Here is a 21,564-nt window from a genome sequence, read left to right on the forward strand (position 1 = left end):
TGCTTATTATCAATAATAACATTTATACTAATAGACTTTAAGAATTTCTGGATCTTTTTTTTGTACAAAACTTTGTTAGAGTTTGGTTTGATGGGACTTGGTTGATGCTTACGAAAATTTGGTTTTGAAACCTATCTTGGATTGTGACCTGTATGTGGTGTCTGCTGAGTTTAAGTGTATAGTTTGTTGCTAGAGTACACTGGAGTGTGTGTTTGTTTGTACAGTTGGGAACATGCTGGAATGCACCCAGTGTGCCATGTTTGCCCATGCTGAGTTTGCTGATGTGTTTAGTTTGATGATAATGAACATTGGAGTAAGTCTAAGATTAGTTGTGAAAGGTTACCTGTTTTTAGTAAACGTTTATGGATGTATTCAACACTTGCCTACTCGTATTGGGCGTTTCTTTTCTATTTATTTACTATTTTGTAATAACTCAAACGGTTGGAAAAAATTTAACAAACCAAGAATTGTCTCAGCATGGAGCCTGGAACAATATCCTTGGAAATCTCGAACTTTTAGTAATCATTTTTTTTTTGTTCTTTCCATCTCGAAAGCTGTCAATGGTGAGTCTACTGTTTTTAAAAGAGCCTCCATTTGAGACCACACCCGTATAAATGTCTATCCCTTCGAGTAATGTGCACCAATTACGACAAACCTGAGGTTGTGTCGCGTATGTTAGTTGTAAACTAGTCTTGGGGTACCCAAAAGTTAAGGGACAAAAATAGCATTTCGTGTGGGTGTGTGGGTGTGTGGGTGTGTGTGTGTGTGTGTTTGTGTGTTTGTGTGTGTGTGTTAGTTATACTTTTTGTCCTTTGGTGAAACACAAATAAAGGAATATTGGATGAATATGGCCACATGATGTCCTTTGATCAACTGCTGTTCCTTAATAGTATCAAATCTAATTTTTCATTTAAAATTTATGGGAAGCAAAAATAAATGTTGCCTAGTGTAATATACAGTAACAGCTTCACAGTGGATCACTTAAATTGAATTTGTTTTCTTTATTGTGTTTTAGTGTTCTGAAGGGGCCGTGTGGAGTTAAGACGTTTCCCACTAAAGCCTAGCATGGCGGAGGAGGAGGATGACCCAATTATACAAGAAGTGAGAGCAAAAACATTCTGATTTGCTGCCTCCATGTTTAAATAGTGCCCTTTTCTTACTCCCAGACTCATCTTGCACTTGGATCCTATTGCCCTTGCACTTTCCTTGTAAAAGCACATACAAATGAGTTGAAGGGCACCATATAGTCTTAATTACCAATGTTGCCCATACCTGTGACTTTTTTTTATGTCAAATCACAGTGGTTAGGACGCCCATTTCAAGTATCCAGTATTTATTTCTAGCTTTAACCAATTGATTTCCAGTCTTTCAGTGTCCGTCTTCTATCAGTAGAAATCAACTGCTAAATATATTAACCGTAATACCATTTATCGACTATCCTTTTAATTGATTGCATCCATATGGGGGTTTGGCTGGAGGTAGCTGTTCTACATAGTACAAATATGTATAAACCAATTTTATGTCAATTAAACATCAAATTTTCAGTAATCTCAGTGAAGAAGTAAGCTTGTTCGGGTAGGGGCACTGCCAAGCTTCTAAATTGTACGCAAGAATACACTTTAATCCTGCATGCTTCAAACTGACAGAACTTAAGTCATAGACTCATCTGAAATGCGGATGAAAAAGGGATCCAAGGCTGGATGTAAATGTAAATGTAAATGTAGTGTTGAGCTTATATAGCGCACAGCTACCCGCAAAGCAGGTGTCCCGGCGCTTGCTTAGGGAACCCTTCCTGATATTCCCCTGTGAGATAGCAGGGTATCCACAAGGTGAAAGTCAGGCATCCCGCCGCGAGGGGCCGTTGTGGAGATTAAGCAAGCTGTTGCCCAGAGTCGCAGAGTGTGAACCCGTGAGTTGAGGAGGCACCGGGGTGAGAATTATCGAGTCCGTGGAATTTTTAGCCCAAGACCCGCCGGGGCGGGGAATTGAACCCTGGTCCAGGACCGATCTCAGATTCCGGGTCTGCCGCCTCTAACCCCTGAGCCACACTTCTCCACAGGATGTCTCTTATTAGCTACATTTCACCCATTAGTGCATATTCTACTGTGCTATACTGCTTCACTGTTCTTTCATGATTGTGCAAGGGACTAGAAAATATGGCGTACTTCTTTAAAAAGGGTTGTGTTTATTACTTTTTTTCTGTGTTTTAACACATTTGCCTTTCTTCTAGATTGATGTATATTTGGCCAAAAGCTTGTCGGAGAAGCTTTTCCTTTTTCAGGTGAGTACTAAAGTTCTGACTGTTTATAAGACCCCCTCAGATGGTAGCTACTGCTTGAATACAAGAACTTCAACCAACTTCCCAAAAATGTTGGTTATTTTTGTAAATAATAAATGAAATCTCACTTGGCCTTAATTGCTCTTTTCTTCTGAACAGAACATGTTATTACACTAAACCGAAGTCACAACTTATACATTTGTTGCTCACATAACCAGTACTTTGATGATTTTTGTTGCATTGAAACAAAACTCCGAAGTAGTGTAGTGGGCTCAAATATAATGCAGCCATGAATGCACAAGACACTTGCAGTTTAACACCTACTTCAACTAGGTGGTAAACCACTCGCAAACTTGAAGGGGTCCCTACGCCTTTGTGAATGGGTGTGAGAATATTTTTTAAGAGCAGGCAGTGGTCCCAGGGACCTGCCCTTAAAAAAATGAAACTGAAAAGTTTCATTTTTCTTTGTTAAATACATCCTGTTTTCCTTAAAGGTAAACGGGCTGCATTAAAAAAAATGCTTTATTGAAAAAGCAGTCACAGACCTGGTGGGCTGCTGACCCCAGCAGCCCACCACCCCTGTGAGTGCTAGCCATTCCCAATGGAGTCGCAAATTGCACTTGCCTCGTGAATATTAATGAGGCATGCAATTGCAACCCCATTGGGAATCGCTAACAGTGTCTGAGTCACTGTTCGACATTTACTTTTGCGAGTCGCAATTCAATGCAATTTGTAACTCACATAAGTGAATGGTCGTACATCTGGTCCCAGGTCTCCATTCTGTTTAAGGGTGACAGTCTGCGGTTCATGTGCAACTTTTGCTTTGGAAAGATTTTTAAATGCTTCTGGGTTTATAAGTAAAAGTGTGCACTTTGTTTTAAACTGCCTACATCTTTTCAATAGTTCAGAGAAGTAAGATGCACTGTGCACCCAGGCTTACATTCTCTACAATGACAGATTGTATTGAACAATTACTCTTGACGTCTTACAATCAGCAATGCAAATACAGTTATACTCAAGCATTGTTGAGGTTCGCTCACATCCCATAGTCCCTTCTTCTGACTGTTCTCTTGTACTGGCACCACTTGTATAGCATCCTGCCTCTGTCACTGCTCCCCACCGCCCAGCAATCCACCTATTAGTGTAAATGGTCATCATCGGGACACGCGCTCTAGTTTGCTGCATCATCTTGCCTGCCTCCTGCAAGAGGCCAGTAACTCCACCCCCTCATACCCCCCGCCAGGCGTGTCATATATAGCAATTGTCAGTCCTCTCTTGAGGAGTGTTGCGTGCAATTGAACCAGTGGGACAGAATGCTGTACTCTAGCCCTCATGTCTTTGTGTGCGGCGGGGTCTTCACCATCTCCACCCTTATCTCCTCAGCAGTCTACGACCCCTTTGTTCTGAAGTCATCCTCCAAATCTCTTTACATTGCACTTTGCTGTGGATGTCCAAAATCCCTAAGAGGATGTGATCTTTCTTATCTGTGAGCAAATCTTAAATTAACTGCCTAGATCCATGAGTCTAAGTTTAAAACGTTTTCAATGCTGGATTAACTAGGTGGTTCTGCATTACTGCTAAAGACCAATCTTTAAAAAATCATCATAGTTGCTTACGCACACTAAGCACAAAAGGAGGGGGGGAGGATAAAAGACACTTATGAATGCGGCAAATGAACACTAAGTTTGACAGTTTAATTTTGTAAATACGAATTGCACTTGTATTTTAGCATGACAAATGTGTTTATTTCATCCAGGGCACTTATTTCTGTAAAGTATGAAGTGTTTATCCCTTGTTTTACTGTAACATATTAATGTGAAGTTTCATTTTCTCTTTTAGTTTCCTATTCGACCAGCAGCCATGACCTATAATGGCATGACTCATATATCAGCAAAGATAAAACCAAAGCAGCAAAAGGTTGGATCAACGTTTTATTCCTGTGTGAAGATCATCATCTAGAAAAATGCAACTTATTTAGTATTTAGAAATTAATTGGAATATACAATACTTATGTATCGAGCTTGTAATCATTTCTGACATTGAACACGTTGACTGTTTAAAAGACATGCCATTGGTTGGTGGCATGGAAATATTTTAAATTAAATCTTCATTCCGATGATTAACATTCACAAATCATGGAAAATAATGTTCTCTGTTATTCAGTCTTGTTTTAAATGTTTGTCCCTTTTGGTTTGTATCGATGTAAAGGCTATTAGGCTTAAAAAAAAAATAACTTTTGAAGGTATCTGTTGAAATGATGTGACCCTTTAGATTATATATAGCAACTTGGTTTACCTAAACACATTGGCCCCCTTCTCAGATGGCACCTAAACACCTCTCCACCTTCTCTGGGTATTGCCAAAAATAAGTGCCAGTGGGCTCCAACTTCAACCATCGCCTCTAATGAAGCCCTGGCAATTGCCATATCTGGGCAAAGGGGATGGAGGAAGCGTTTATGGGAGAAGGTCCGAGAATACTGCAGCAGTGACTAATCTATTCATTTTTGCCACATCCTTATGTAGAGGTGTGCTTTGGACAAATGGGCAGATCTGAACTGGTAGCTGATCAAGACCATTTGAAAGCAGAGTTAAATTGAGGCAAATGCTGAGGTCCCTTATGAAGTCATTACACTTGGCGTACTAACACATCATCTGTAAACCTCAGTAGGTTGTTGTCTATGAATTTTGTCATGATTAGGGTCAAACTACTACAGACCAGGAGCCTGCAAAACGTGTGACTCTAAACAAATACTAGTCTGGTATTTTTTTTAATTTAAGTAACTTATTCATTCCAAATTACACTTCTTTTACACTTTAATATGTGTCATCTGTGAAAGATACTCATGTCGTCCTGTTGAATTGGAAAATTTGAGTTATGTGAGCAGGGTTGTAGAAGCTATCTATCTTAAGCAGTTTTTGAAAGTTTGAGTATACCGCACCAATATTTAATATTTAGTGAACGGAATTTAGTGTTATCCATCAACTGTTTTTATGTTGTTGTAAGTAGATAAGCGTGGAGTTGTCTGTTAAAGGTTACGTCTTTTGAACTTCAGGTTGAACTAGAAATGGCCATTGATACAGTGAACCCCAATTACTGCCGCAGCAAAGGTGAACAAATTGCCCTCAACGTAGATGGCACCAGCATTGATGACTCCAACACCTACTCAACGTAAGTTTCATGCCTGCTCCTTGGTTACATTCTCTGTAAATGTTCATTTACTTTACAGGAGACCGGGATTAGTTCCTGGGATTAAAGTATATAAACTTGCATTGAATGTTTTCCAGGGGGTTCTCTCTCAATGTCAAGAAAAGCGTTTGCTGTTTCTGTGTAAAGAGAAGTTGTATTTGTTTGTGTGTGTGTAATCTATTAGGTGGGGGTTGTAGGTAAGTAAATTCACACAAAAGAATTGCCTGCAGGCAGTCGACCGGTTTACGGTTGTATGTTCTTACTTCGCATTCCGTTGCAACGCATGCCTTTACCTCGCATGCGTTACAACGGAATGGTATTTCTACGCACTAGCTTTTCATCGAATTCTTGCGTGGTGACGTCATACGTCGTTAAGAGAAAACGGAAGTTTTTTCCGTTTTCTCTTAAAGAACGCTGTTTGCCTGCATATCATGACGTGACTTCTGGTGAGTTTTTTTTTTGGGGGGGGAGACCCCCCCCAAGCCCCCCTTTTTTACTTTTAACCTTTACCACATATGCCTTTACTACATACCTCGTAGTAAAGGTATGCGTGGTAAAGGCTATAGTGGTAACCACGCATGCGTTGTACTGCATGCGTGGTTAAGGTATCCGTGGAAACGGCCGCGTTGTAGTGGCCGTTTCCCCCGGTTTACATTACTGGCCATCAATTTGCTCCCATTATGCCACTTGAGATAGAGACCAGCCGTGTGCAAATCAGCCTTGTTCCTGCTCCTGCTATAAATATTTTTAATACTTTCCTTTTTTACTGCTGATGGTTTTTATTAACTGTACAATAAAGTATTACCTTGCTCCAGTAGGTACAGTCCGGCCTGAACGGCCAGGGAAGTTTTGCTCTGAACAAGAGCACACACAGCCGTAGACTGTTTTTGTCCTATTTAGTACTCCTAAGTAAGGAATATTTTGAGTCTTGAGGCACCGTGAGCATGGGGCACCTGTCTGGGCACACCCTGTACACTTTGTTCATTGCACTAAGGAAAACACAAAGGCGATGGGTGGAAGGCTTGCAAAGGTTTTCAGCCACCCCCACTCATTACAAAGGTTTTCAGCCACCGCCACTCACTTGGGCCACATAACAGTCTTATTTTTTGACTACTTTGTCGATTCTGAGACTGGCACACACATAAGTGTAAACATGCACATTGAAAGCATGGACTCTGTTTGAGATCACTACTTGGTTGATATAATGCTGCAGCTTTTTATTCCTTTTGCCCTACAGACCAGATAACCTTTAAAAACCTTTATTGATGGCGAAAAGGGTTTCCAGAACTAATCTGAAACGATTTGGTCCTTCATAGCAGATGTTCTTTGTCTTCCATGTGAATGTTTATAAGATGGTTCCGCTGGGACACTTAGTCCTTAGCTGCAAGCGATGGATCTCATTCTCTTAGCAATAAATGCAGAAAAGGGGGACATTGAGTGACCAGAATAGTTGGTGGAAGACGAAGCGTTGGTGATGCTTTTTATTCTTTATTTTTATTTCCTGTGAAACTGGTAATGCCTTGGCAGAGAACTGTTCTGGGTTTACACCAGGTTAGAGGTTGACCATGAACAATGTATAGAGCTGAAGATGCTTGAGCATAGAAACAAAGATACGATTTCTGAGACTAGAATGGCGAGGACGCAGCAGAAGTTGGCACTGTTAACTATAGAAACATTCTCATAAGAGGATGTAGTAGAGAAGGATGTGAAGTTTACTTTACAGAGTGAAGTGGCTGGGTGCGGTGGGAGTTGACGAGAGGCAAGTGAGTGTTACAGGGGACTTAGATCGTTTTGGAGAGTTATTGGAATAGTTGATCCTGTTTGGAAATATATAGTGAATATGTGAGCCAAAAGACTGCTCAGTAAGTGAGGCGCTAACTACTGATTTCTGTGTTCAAAGGGCAGGTCAGAGTTTCTAACCCTGGCAGGGCCATCACTACCTTTAATCCTTTTGAGGTTGATAAATTCTATTATGTTATGGAAACGCTTGCTACTTCACAGTACTATTAAATGGCAAAACTGATAGCAAGTCATATTAAAAAACGAATTATAATTATTGTATTACAACTATATCTCTGGCCTTTCGCATTTGAACAAACCATCTCTATCTAATTCAGTGTTGAGAAGAGAGTCGGCCTTTTTCAATATTTTCCAGATACTTAATCACTTTGATATTCCATATGTGGTTCATTTAGTGGTCAGTATTGCCCTTGCAACAGTATTTCCTGTTATGTTCCTGGACCCCTAGGGATATGCTTCATGCTGATTTGAATTTCCAAGATAATTATAGTACAAAGATCAACCAAAATCGCCACCAAGCCATTCTCCAGGTTGGTTTGACCAGATAAAAGTAGTGCTTGTTAGATGAAAGAGACAATGATGTAGTAGACCTTTGTCGTATTCCCATTCATAGCTCTTTTTGACATTGTAAGCAGGTAAAAAGATGGTAGATACGTCATGTTAGGGATTTGAGTGTAAATACATACTTCTTATCCTTTCTCAACTAGGGAATGTGAGACCAGAGTTACTGGATCTTGAGTTGGTGGATGAAACATTCTTTCCTTGCAGTATCTCCACTTCTATGTTAAGCTGTGCTTGCTTCTGCAGAACTTTGGATAGGCTCAAATATTCCAACAAATTAACACGTGTTTTACTGGCAACTGATAGTAGTGATGGGATCACGTCTGTAAAAATATGTGGCACAGCCCATTAATTCTTACTTGGGCAACCACTGCTTCTGTTTGCCGCAGTTACTTCCCATGCTGCACTATTATTTAAGTCTCACACCCTTGAGTAAAGACTGTTGCCGGAATGCAAGCATTTTGAAATTACCACATTTGCAATTGTAATATTAGCTTACTTTCAGAAGAAGCAAGCATGTTTTTTCATTTTGGAAGTGGTACCCACGTTCATTTGGCGAAGTCTAAGGTAATCATTTGTCGAAACCCAGGATTTTTCACCAACCTAGAGGTGGACAAACAATTAATGAATCTAGCTGCAACCTAAGCCACCCAAGTTCGCCCCTATTTCCAGAACACATCATCTGCCTGGAGAAAATCCAGTTTCTGTCAGATGTCCTGGTCCACCTACGAAGCAGTTTGCTGGGTATGCATGATCTGTCCAACCACAATAAAATGTGACTTTCTTGTGGATATAGTTAATAAACGTGCACAATGCACTAGTTCTGTAACAAGTGCCAAAATAGAGCTTGTATGCAAATGGTGTGAGCTAGAAGCACTGTGGTTCTTTGTACAAGTACGTGTGTCTGGGACTGAAATTAAGGAGTTGGAGCTGATGGGGTTCGGTCTAAGAGCCAAAGTCTTTCACCCGTCCTCTCAAATCTGGTGCTCTCTAGGCAGTCTACCAACTCTTCTGCCGCCACTTTGCCTCGAGGACCGTTCATACCAGAAACCTACCGATCGAATGTCCAGAACACCGTTTTCTTCTATGGAGACTGAAATCTGCCCCAAAAAATTGTGGCAGTAATAAAAGTGGAAAGTGAATGAAATATTAGTTTGATAGAATGGGTACGAAGAAGTTAAACACGTTGTTCTATTTAAGCAGAGGTGTTTATTTTTCTCCTTTTGAAAAGTATAGCAAATCATTCATTATCGTTCAGATGAAATTACTAAGGATTCATTTTTTTTCAAAGTATCTGTTTGGCATATTTCTTTGTTTAAGCTTTAACTGACCATGTTTGGTTAGGAAGGGATACATTTGGCATTGTTTTTGCCCACTTTGGCTGAATTTATCAATGGTGGAGTACAAGAATTCTATTCCTCCTTTCGGGTCTCCTTCTAAGAAAGTTGTCAGAATTATGACAGTTTCGACAAAAACAAAATGTCATCCTTTTAGAATCTTACACACTACCATGTACAAATACATGTATCCCCTAGGACTGAAAGGCAATCCGAAATATCCTCAACAAACAGCAATGTTAAACAAATGTTATCTTGGAATGCACCAGGCAAGCAATTGTGCCAACAATAATGCCTGTGTAGGTAGCTCAATGAATCTCTTGTTCTGACTGACTTAAATCTACATATGTTGAAATAACTTTCTAAATGTTAGCACCACGGCGTCCTGCTTATTTGGTTAGTCAAAGTATGGTTTGTGCCCTATGAACTGATGCACAAGGCATTTGATTTGGAGGATGCAGTTTCAGGAGGCATGGTTCGGAGATCTAGTAAAAAAAAAAAAGACTAGTAAGGCTCAAGGCATCACAAAGGAAACAGAAGTTAGATGATCACCTTCTCCATTTCATTGCTTGACATGTTTCCCAAAGTCCTCACTCAGTATTGTTTTTGCAAAGATTAATCTGCTGCAGAGCAGAAGAATCTCTTGTTCTTTCACATGATGTATTTTACCAAACACCCAGAGAATTAAAAACCTTCAGGTAGTACCAGCGGCATTATTCAAGGGGTCAAAGTCCCTCAGTATCCTCAGTTGGTGAGGAACATAGAGGACACTGATGCTTACTAAGCCAGGACTCTCCTTTGACCGCTTGGCATATAGCATTGTAACTGTTTCTGCTACTGCCAGCAACAAGATCTCCTTGCTATTTGCTGGTCCTTCAAGGAGCTATAGTACTGCTGGTGTATGTTCTTTTTTTATGTGCTTTATTTGATTTTAGCTGTCCATTTACAAAATGACGTGACCGGCAACAGCGGCTGCGTCATCGCCCCTTTTTTTATTCATTTAGTTTTTCAGCTGATGCAAAACAACATCGTCAAAAAAGCAGAGTGAGTTTCACCAATGCTGTTCAGTATCGTCAAAAAGCATTGGCAAACCCAATAAATCCAAAGGAGGAGATCTATTTGGTGTGCCAGTGATTCTTCTCATTATTTCTGTGTTCAAACCAAATTCATCTGCAGTTTAAAGCTCCAAACTGTTTGGATTTTTTGCATGCATTTTTAATTTATCGTGTTTTTAAAAAAGACCTAAATATTGTTTTTTGTTTGCAGGAAGCTTATGGACAAACAGACCTTCTCTTCCATACAGGCTGCAAGCAACACTTCCCGTTATGCTGCAGCTGTCTTTAGAAAAGGTTAATTTGTATTTTATTTTACAATTAACATTGTTTGTAGACATCATTATTGTGCTCATGTTTACTGATGATTTTGGACTAATATATTCATGAATAAAAGGGCGAAGTAGTGATTATAAGATTACGTTTGAACGTGCATACCAAATATAAGGTAATTATTTCTTTATTTTAAGTTTTTGTCCCTTTTATCACAATTATTGGGAAGTGGTTATATGTTTTGGTACATCCACCATCATAATGAAATCTTGCCGCCTTCTGAACAGTGCCGTACCAGATTTTTGATTTGGCCGCCCTAGTCCCCAGAAAATTCTGATCAATGCATGGCGTCAAATAGTGTGATTTTTTTTAATATTGCATGTGTTTACGTGGAGAATACTTGATACATAGTGAAACTGTTTTAAGAAGTTAATGCTTGTTTATTAAAAAACACATTTCTGTACACTGTGTGTTACTTTCAAGACTCCGTTTTCACTGCCCGTTATTTGTAGGTGACGTCAAACCCAGTGTGAGTTTAGGATGCAATGCACTGTGGCATTTCGGTTTCATGGTTTTCTTTTGATTTCCAACCGAAGTTTAATTTAATTTTTCCTAACCTATATATTTTATAAATTGTACCCATTAACAATACAGTTGAAGTAAGGTTTTAAGGATTATAATGAAGAGAAAAAATTATATTGCAAAATAACCTTGTCTGTTTGAGCGTAGATGGTATGTTGTCACACAGTTAACTAACTTTTAAGCATGTCTAAAGTTTATTCTTGCCATTCCTAGAACATATCCCTTTTTACACTGTGGGGCGTAGGTGTTTTTCATGTTGATGTAGAGCTGAATCTGTCTGGCAGAATGAGGGAGCAGGAAGCATTTGAGTTACCTGCAGAGCGGATATCTCAGAATCCAATGATTGGATGTGTAGCCAAAACAAAACTGTCATTGTAGACACTAGGTATTAAGTCTATCTGCTGTACATATTCTTAAGGCTAATCTAGACGATTAAGATGGTACTCCTTCTTTTTTTTTTTTTTTTTTTTTTTTGTACCTTTTTCATATGTTCACTTTTCTGGTAAAAAATAACCATATGCTATGATCTTGACTCGGGTGATTGATTATTAGGATTCCTGCCACATTAAAATTTATTTTTCGTTGTATTGCAGGTGAGCTTCATGTAACCCCTTTGCGTGGGATTTTACAGCTCAGGCCAAGCTTCACATACCTTGACAAAGCGGATGCTAAACATCGAGAACGAGAAGCGGCTAATGAAGGTAAAATTTGTATTTTCTTTTGTCTGCAAAGCCTTACACCCATTTGTGGACCTGTCTGCGACCTGTGCAAAGTTTGCAAACAGAGTAGGAAGAGGGAAGGAAAATACATATTCAAGAAGAGGAATAAAACAGTCTTATCTGTCTGCAACATGTACTCATGCAGTCCTTAGAGCAACAAATCTATAAAGAGCAATACAGGATCAGTGGCATGTTGCTGGAGGGGACCAACAGACGGGTGTCTCTGGTTATCTACTTGAAGTAGGAACACTGTGTTGTTCTCACTCCTTCCATAGGTTTTCCGTATTTCTAAAGTCGCCATGTACCTATGTATAGCTCAAAAGACAAAATGCATCTGATCACTGTACACAGGAAAAAAAACCATCCTTTTTGGGGACTCAGCAGGCGAATGTGAGCCTTTGGAATGTACAGGAGCCCATGTGAATTAACTAGTGTCAGTTGGCGAGGTACAAGGAGAATTTGTGGTAGATGAAACCCCTTTGGAGATTTTAGGTCCAGTAGTCTGTCCTCCGGGGTGTGTAAGGTAGTGCTATACTTCTGCATGATTTGAAGCTGGATTGAGTTAGGCAGACAATGGTTGGTGTTGATATGACTTTGGTGTGGTAAGCGATTGACTGATAGTTGGTGGGGTCCTCTAGTTCCAATGTACTTTTCTTCGGTAGAGGGAGGATCTAGCCTGTCTTGAGAGTATTTGGATGCCTTCTCTGAAGGAGATGAGTAGTGAGTGAGAGCGCTTTGAAGGGTGACGGTTAACCATCATGTAAGTCAACAGTGGCTTTGAGGGAGGTAAAGATGTTTGGGAGCTCTGCAAGAGGCATTCGTTTGAAGGGTGATCATTTTAGAATGCAGCAGGAAGAGTGAAAAAGAGAGAAGCTGGCTTGATGATCTAGTGAAGGCTGATTATACCCAGTTTAAATTAGGTCAATCAAAGTCAGGCAGATGCTCCGTATGACCGTAAGAACAGCAAAAGAGAATTGTTTTTAGGTCTCGGCTGGCGATAGCAACGCGCATGCGCTGCTCTCCGCATTCGAGAGCTTCTTGAAATCAATACGATTAAGGAATGTGACTTGAAGCCCCGCCCCCTCTTCCCATTGGCTAGCGTCATATTTCCGGCTAAACGCTAGCTTTCTATTGTAAAAAAGGCTTCTTGTTCCCTCCTAGTTACCACCCTGTCCAATTTTGGCCCCGCCCACCGGGATTGGATCGTTTACTGGCGACGTGACACACTCTCCTTCATTAGTCGGTACACACTTTTTTTTCTTCTCATTCGGCTTTGGGAAAGTCAGCCGCGTGTTTATTTTCGCATTGCGCTTTCACTTAAATTGAAAGCGCGATGCGAAAATAAACACGCGCCTGCATATGCGTACTGCGCTTGTTCTCCCTATGCCACAGGTGATCTCTCCTGGACCGGCTGTGTTTCCAGTTTGAGACGGTGTTCTGCCCGGCATGTTCCCAGAGCTGCCCCGGTGTTCTCCGGCGGGGCTCTGTGCTGCCCCTTGACACCTATTGTACATGTAATTGTGCCTGCAACAGGCTGTGTTCCTCTTAGCCTGTATGTTCTACCCCGGTATGTGCACAGACCTGCCTCGGTGTGCTCCACACTTGATGCTGCCCCCTCGCACCTATGACGCAGGCGGTCTCCCCTGGCACAGACTGTGACCCAGCTTTTGAGCCATTGTGTTTTGCCCGGTTATGAGTCCACAGCTGCCCCGGTGTTGTCCAGCGGGGCTCGGCACGGTCCTGTGCCAGATCACCTCGAAGATCCCTCCTGGCACAGGATGTTTGCCACAACCTGTGCAGCCTGTATGTGTGGACTTGTGCACAGAGCTGGCGGAGGCTGCTCCCTGCTGGCCGCCGCTTCGGTTTTGGTCTCAGTTTTGGTCTCGGTGGATTCACCCGACAGAGGCCGGGGCAGAGCAGCGGCCACCAAGGGTGCAGCTCCACTGCCCACCAACCACGGGGCACACCGGCGAACCCAGTGCCGAGGAGCACAGCGGGGTCAGCGGTGGCACCGGTAACAGCATCACGGTGACAAACATTAAATAAGTGCGCTTCCTCAAAATGGAGAGTGGGACGGAGGCGGGGTGCGGGGAAGAGGCCGCTTCCCTATCCCGGGGCCCGCTTCTAGATTGGGACTCTGTGCTGGGGGACACCCACCATGTGGGACCTGCTGCTGCAGGCTCAGCAGAGCTCTGCACCCCGAGAGGGAAGCACAGGACACTGGGGTCTTATGTAAGTACGGGTGTCCCAAGCGCCAACCAGACCTGAGGAGCATCAAGGCGCTGCATAGAGATTATTCAAGAATAGCGTAGTGCTCACTGCACCCGAGAGGTAAGCACAGGGCCAAAGGCATTATGTACGGGGGTGTAAGCGCTAACCAGACCTGAGGGGCATCGAAGCACTGTGTAGAATTGTAAAAGAATAAGGTGAGCACGGAATGCCCGTAGACCTTACGCAAGAGGGTCTCCAAGACTAACCAGACCCAAAGGGCATTGCGGCGCTGCACAGAAATTGTACAGTAATAATCCAGCGCCTATGGCCGGATTGCACATTGGACTCAGACATACAGGAAGAGGTAGAATTATTATGGCAGCAACTGCCCCACCCCTCTCCGTTTCTCTCCCTCACACTTTTTGTCTCGGGTTCGGTTTCCCGCCTCACTTTCTCTTACAACCTGTGCCCTGTCCCTCCCTTTTTTCTCCCTTGCCCTTAAAACAAGCATAAAAAATGTAATAGGTCTCTCCTTTCATTAATTTAAAGCCATTTGCTTTGCTGTACAATACCATTAGCAAAGCAAATAGCTTTAACTTAATCAAAGGCGAGACCTATTGCATTTTCAGTGCTTGTTTAGTTATTAAACAGTCGTGGTGAAGATTTTCTTTTTTCTGGTGTTCAGACTTGGGCATACCACAATGATGGTCTTTGCACTGAGCTAAGTTAATTTATCAACCTGTTTTCTAGTCTGTTCCCCTTGGAAACAGTATTCAAAAGTACTTCGGACATATACAAGGCAATTTGAATTAAAAAACAAAGCTTATCCTGGAGCAGCATGCATAGACTGCCGTTTTATGGAGGAATGTGATAAGAGATGTGCTTGTCAATCTGGTGTTGATTTCTTCATCCATATCTGCCACTGCTTCCTCAGAACTGTTCAATATATGTGATTTAAGCGCTGCTTTGGATATCTTACACTAAACAATGATGCAGACTTAGTTAAGGATTGATAGTTGTTGAATGTAGATGCTGTACATAGTACAGAAGGTCACGTCATTTGACTTTGTTCAGTTTTAAATAGTGCTGTGGTTACATGAGCAAAGCCAATCATTAAAGGTTGCTTTGGACAGAAGGGTTTTCATAGCGGTAGTGGTGATTTTAATAGCAGAGTACCTTAGGTGGTACGAAGTAGAATCTGTGCTTGATGGACTAGGGCTTAATCCTCAGAGGATAGTGGATAATTGCTGGATAAAATGGCTGGGCAAATGTTCGTACACCACAAGGATAGTAAATATTCACCTGTATTTTCCTCCTGCCAACATTTCTGTAGCTGTGTTCATACTGATTTCTTTGTCCATTTTGTAGCTGGTGATTCTTCTCAGGATGAGGCTGAGGAAGATGTCAAGCAAGTAACTGTAAGTTTGATGTAGAGGCATTGACATTTACAATTTACAGTGGATGTTTTGCATGTCTGTTAATTCTGCAAGACAAAAACAAGAGTTATTTGTTCAGAATTGCTAACACACTGGCAGTAAGCATTGAGGCCATTTTGTAACTCCATCTACCAATAAAATAGTTTAGAGGTGGATGAGTTAACAACCACTCACAAGGGAACTTGTGAATCCTTTGTGAGTAGTTAAAATTGGATGTCCACAGAGCGACTTGTCACTTCAACTCTACTATATAACAGCTTCATTCTGTAGATCATGTATCATTAATGGAAAAAGGAAAGTGATGTGAATGAAAACCAGAGATGTAGCCTATGACTATCAACATTATGAGTTTAGGTTGGAATGTCTCAATTTAATCTAATTGTGTTATCCTGGGCCAATCTCCCTGTGTTTCAGATACCTCATCTTATTAGTAAATCAAGAATAGTAATTTTGTTGACCGACTTTTAGGCACACAAAAGGCATAGTAATGAAAGGAGGAGTTTATAGGAGACCTTAGGAATAGAAGATGACAATCCCATCCCCTTCAACCTCTTCTTGCTCTTATCTGAGCAAGGAAAACAAGAATGGGAGGAGAGCAAATGGATTTTGTTACGAAGAAGAGAGCTGTGTCTTTATAAATGGAAATGACAAAACAAATTCATGTCCAGTGCGGTCGACGTTTTGGGGTATTGGGACATGTCTCTCAGCATGTCCATGTGGCGCTGATGGAAATTTTCCTTTTCTAGAGGGTTACTCTGATTTGAATTTGTTTGCCTTTTTTCTGAACCCTGTTTTTGCTGGCTATAGGTGCAGTTTACCTAAGCTTACCATTTAAAGTGCTTGTCCTCCTCCTTTCAACATGGTAACATTTGGTATACTCCTGATTGGTATAGTTAACTTACCTAAAAGTCCCCAGTATATGATCTCAAGGTACCAGGGTCTGTAAGTTAAAAATCACAAGTGGACTGCTGCACCCATTGTGCCAACCACCACAGTAACAATCTAAACATGACTGCAGGTGTGCACCGGTAGCCTGATTGTGCAGGTTTTAACTGCAAGTCGAATGGATTTTGATGTTCGATGTGGGAGGACACTTGGGTTACCATAGCACACTCCCCCAGTATCCCAGTCTTCCGAGCCCCAGTTCAGTGTACCTGAAGACTTGGTCATGTTAAAAATGCCTAAAGTGGGCAGTGTTTGATCCAGGACCTTTACCCCATTGGTTAGGCCGTCCCCCGAGGTCCCACCCACTACCTCGTGCCAGGCATAAATGTGACATCCTAGACACCCACTTCAGAGCACTCCTCGACCTGTGGAAGATCAGAACAGGACTGAACGTGTTGCCTGAGACCTGACAAAAGGCTAGAAGGCTGGACCTCTCCTACCTCTAGTACCCAGGACACTAATGGTCATAAGGCCGACTTCCTGTCAAAGCTACAGGGACACAACAAGTTACAAGAGGGCTTTTGCTGCAACTGCTCAGCTGATCAGTGTCAATTAAACCTGGACTGGATACTCCTGTTGGCCCCTGGATGCCACCCATTGAGTTTAGTGTCTCCCCAGAGGTCCTGGGGGCTTTCGAAATGTACTCCTGTTTTGGGTTGGGTTTTAAAGAACTAAAGTAAAAAGGTAAAATCTTTGACCAGGTTCTACCTAGTTAGTGTATCCGGCCCACGCTCCAGCATGGTCAGAGTCAAATTGCACGTAGGTTCTGTTCCACCATGACCATTAACTATTGTTGACACTTTGTGCATCTTGGCGCTATTGCCACTTAAAACGTAAATAATTCATATCTACGGTGCCCCTTATTAGATTTTGTCATTTTGGTATCATTTTGTTTAATATTTTTTATTGTACTCGTCTAATTGGTTTTCTAATTTTTATTGTTCTGCTACACAAGTGGTTATAAATCCTTGGCTCTATTTTTTATTTGTCCCTCTCCTGGTAGTCCTGCATACACTTAAATTACCATTCGTTTGCCACTTGGTCCCCCAAACTTTTGATTTCCAAACAGCAAATGGGTTGGAAGAAAAGTTTTCTGGGACATAATTCACTCTCCAGATTAACACTACACTATTGTCAATTCTTATTAGCCAATGCCTGTAGCATGTCCTTCCTTCTGGTGAATCAGCCCGTCCTGTCACCCTGTCTGTATGCATGATGAGCAATTCTGTAAATAACAGTGACCTGAACTTAAATCCATTTATGCTGACTCCCCTACCTGTAAATCTTCTAGGACTAATCTGACACCATTGTGTGGTAATTGGAGAATGTTAGCCCTTTCTTCTGGTACACTGACTCATAAGACTCTATATATTATTGCCAGCTAAGTAAAAGAAACCGTTATAACAAAGATGTCCACTCGTCACTCAGTACCGGATCGGTCCCTCACCTATGGAAAATGGGCTTAGTCAAACCTCTCATGAAGAAGGCTAACAAATCCCCGGTGGACTTGACCAATCTCCGCCCGATCACTCTTCTCCCGGCTTTGGGAAAAATAACCGAACAGTTGGTCTACAGAGAACTAAAAATCTATCTGGAAGCTCATAATATACTTCACCCGCAACAATCGGGTTTTCGTCCCAAACACTCAACCGAAACAGCTCTGATTGAATTATCAGATACTATAAAAACGCTGCAAGACCAGAGGAAGAAGGCTATTCTTATTCTTCTCGACCTCACAGCAGCGTTCGACACCATATCCCACTCAATCCTGATCAGTAGACTGACGGACATAGGGATCTCAGATACTGCCCTATCTTGGATTAAATCATTCCTTACCGACAGGTGCCAAACTGTCGCTCTTGGCCCCTTTCAATCCAAAGAGAAAAAGGTCCCCTCAGGAGTACCCCAAGGCTCCATCTTGAGTCCCCTTCTCTTCAATATATACCTCATCCCTCTCCTATCCCTGATTGAATCATTCGGCATACCGGTTACCTCGTATGCCGATGATACGCAGCTGATTGTACCCCTAGAGGACAACTCAACCAAAGCTGAGCTCAATCTTAAAAACTGTTTAACAGCGGTCTTCCACTGGATGGACACTAACCATCTTAGATTTAACTCTAGCAAAACAGAGATCCTCCCCATCGGAAAGAACACCTCCTTCTGCCCAGCCCTCTGGTGCCCGGATAACTCTGTTGCCCCTCCCCAGACCGTAACAACAGCTAGAAACCTTGGTGTACTTTTCGACTCAGATCTATCATTCGATCAGCACGCCAGGAATGTTGCCGGCAGATGCTTTGGTATAATAAAATCTCTAAGAAAGTTTTTCGACTTTCTTCCACTTGACGCCAGGAAAACAGTAACAGTAGCCCTCATAATCTCACGCCTAGATTACTGTAACGGCCTCCTGGCAGGGACAAAAAAGTCTACTCTGACCAAACTTCAAAGCGTTCTTCACACGGCTGCCCGACTGGTTCTAAAATTACCCCGTAAATCATCTGTCTCTGCAGCTCTTAGATCCCTGCATTGGCTCCCCCTTCATAAAAGAATACTTTTCAAAATACTCACCATCGCCTTTCGGTCGTTTAACACTACTGGTCCTAAATATCTAACCAGACGTTTCCCCCACTATACCCCAACTCGTTCCCTCCGTTCTGCCCAAGACAACCTCATGTCCCCCGCCAGGTACAACTTGAAGACGAAAGGTGGAAAAACTTTAAGCTTCCTAGCCATTAAAGCCTGGAATAGCATGCCCAAACACCTGAGACAACAGACCCTTGAGAAACCCTTCAGATAACTCCTAAAGACTTGGATCTTTAACCTTCCCGACGACTGGACTAAAGCTGCCATCTAGCCTCCGTCGACCTCTACGACTGGGCCTTCAGGATTCCGAGCGCCATGATGCTCCCTTCGGAGCGAACGCTGCGCTTTAGAAATACCCCCTCAAATATCAAAAGATGTACAAAAAAAGTGCTATCACCATGTGGGGGTGCTATATGAAAGCGACCTTTTTGTGACTTGGTAAAAATCAATTCAATAGTTTTCAAGATATTAAAAGAAAACTACATTTGTATAGGGACTTGGTTCCTCTTAGGATTCGCGGCTGCACACAACTATAGCAATGCTGTGATTGACTATCCGCAACCTGAGAGGAACGTTGTGGCCGCCATTTTGTTTATTAGGACTCGGTTCCCAGTGGGGAAAATAACATTAACATTAACCAGTGATAGAAGGGGTTAGTGGTGAGTACTAATGGAGGGGTCTGTGAGGGACCCCTCCAAGGCAAGAAATTGTCCAAAACCTTTTTTTTTTTTTTACACCACTTGAAAATCCTCCCATATTCGGGTAGATCTGCGGATCCGAACCCCAATAAAAAAGAAAAACCTACTCCCTCAGGAACCCACAAAACCACTCGCACACCTATACACCACTGAATGAGGTAATTTTATAAAGTGCACATTACCCAGAGGTGTCTTAGCGCTAGGCGGATCAAGGACCGAGGACATGGCAGCAAGCCGTGATAGATCGACGTCACTTAGTTTTTACTAGCGGAAAAGAGCCAGGTCTTTAACTGCTTTCTAAAAAGCTGCAAGCTAGATTGAGACCGGAGTGAAAGAGGAAGAGAGTTCCCTCACTTTCCCCCCAGGAAGGTCTGCATTCTGCCACCCCAGTTTGCTTGTTTGATTCTGGGGATCAGGACCATGTGCACCGAGCTTGATCTTCGTGATCTACTGGGCACATACCAGGTAATATATTCTGAAAATAGAGCAAACCGGTGCAGTGAAGAGCCTTATGTTGAAGACACATAGCCTTAAATGAAATTCTCTGCTCCACTGGTAGCCAATGAAGGCCATGTAGCAGGTGAGATACTGGTTTGAACTTGGGGATGGATGTTCAAGAGGGTTCTGGCCACAGCGTTCTGTAGGGACTGGCATTTTTTGAGCAGTTATTTCGAAGTGCCCAGTAATCCAATTTGGGCCAGCAATACGGTATTCTGGAAATCCATTGGGATGAACAGCAGAATTCTTTTGAGAACCTGAAGCATAAAGTAGCCCCCCGAGGTCACTGCATTGATCTGAGCATCAAAACATAATTTGGTGTCAAAGATGACTCCCAAGTTTTTTGCCTTCTGCACTGGCTTGGGCAGAACTCCCAGCTCCCGAGGCCACCAGGATCCATTCCAAAAGGAAGTCTCTTTCCCAAAGAGCAGCACCTCAGTTTTTTCCGAATTTAGCTTAATACAATTGTCCTTCATCCAGCCTGCAACTGCGGCCATACAGTTGCAGAAATTGTTGGCATCTTTTTCAAACTGTGATGAGACAGACACCACTATCTGGGTGTTATCTGCATAAGATAGTACGGTCAGGCCAAAACTCAGAGTAAGCTTCACTAGGGGGGTGATATACACATTAAAAAGTGTGGAGCTGAGTGCCGATCCCTGGGGTATCCCTCAGGGAAGGGAGAAGGAGCTGGATTTTGCATTTGCCACCTCAACCCATTGTTCCCTGTTTTGGAGAAAAGAGCTTAGCAGAGTTAGTGCAGTGCTCCTGAAGCCCAAGCAGTGCAGGCGTTTCATGAGAAGCACAAGGTGGACCGTATCAAAGGCGGCCGAGACATCAAGTCAAATTAATGCAGCTCTGCCGCCTTTGTCCACTCTGACTCTGATCTTCATTCTTGCGGCCACAAGTGCGGACTCAATACAATCAATGGTTTGCTCTAAGCCCATATTGAGCGGGATCTAGCATTTGATGGATGTCCAGAAATGTAAAGATTTCCACATTCATGGCCTTCTCTAGCACCTTAGCCGGGAACGGGAGTCAGGAGATTGGTCTGTAACTATCTACCCGCTTGGGCTCTTTGGAGGGTTTCTTCACCAAAGGAAGAATTTAGGCCCTCTTCCAAATGTCGGGGTAGTGCCCTGAACTCAATACTTGGTTCAGTAGATCTTTTAGTGGCCCTGCCAGCTGGCTAGCCAACTTACTAATGATCCCCGGAGGGCAGGGGTCAGAGGGGGCCCCAGACTTGATGGAGCTCTAAGGGACGTTGTTTTGTCGAAAGTGAGAAGAGAGAACTTCTCAAAGGTGGGAAGTGCTCCATGACCCGTGAGAAGTCCTGAATATGGGGCCTCATCCAGTTTAGGAGTAGAGTCCGTACTGGGTGACTGCTGGGAGAAGACCACAAAGA

At 42.5% G+C, this 21,564-nt stretch overlaps 1 protein-coding gene across 1 annotated transcript in view; it reads left to right on the forward strand.

The window, feature by feature from the left end:
* POLR3E (RNA polymerase III subunit E) overlaps nt 1-21,564 on the forward strand; it is a 214,166-nt gene that overhangs the window by 25,553 nt on the left and 167,049 nt on the right. Inside the window, exons 2-8 of the mRNA XM_078665125.1 lie at nt 1,016-1,101; nt 2,231-2,281; nt 4,118-4,195; nt 5,331-5,446; nt 10,429-10,511; nt 11,663-11,770; nt 15,368-15,417. Of these exons, the coding sequence (XP_078521251.1) occupies nt 1,066-1,101; nt 2,231-2,281; nt 4,118-4,195; nt 5,331-5,446; nt 10,429-10,511; nt 11,663-11,770; nt 15,368-15,417 (522 nt within the window). The 5' untranslated portion in view covers nt 1,016-1,065. The remainder of the gene's footprint in view (nt 1-1,015; nt 1,102-2,230; nt 2,282-4,117; nt 4,196-5,330; nt 5,447-10,428; nt 10,512-11,662; nt 11,771-15,367; nt 15,418-21,564) is intronic.

The sequence above is a fragment of the Lissotriton helveticus genome, chromosome 10 (assembly GCF_964261635.1).
Source record: "Lissotriton helveticus chromosome 10, aLisHel1.1, whole genome shotgun sequence".
Classification (NCBI taxonomy): domain Eukaryota; kingdom Metazoa; phylum Chordata; class Amphibia; order Caudata; family Salamandridae; genus Lissotriton; species Lissotriton helveticus.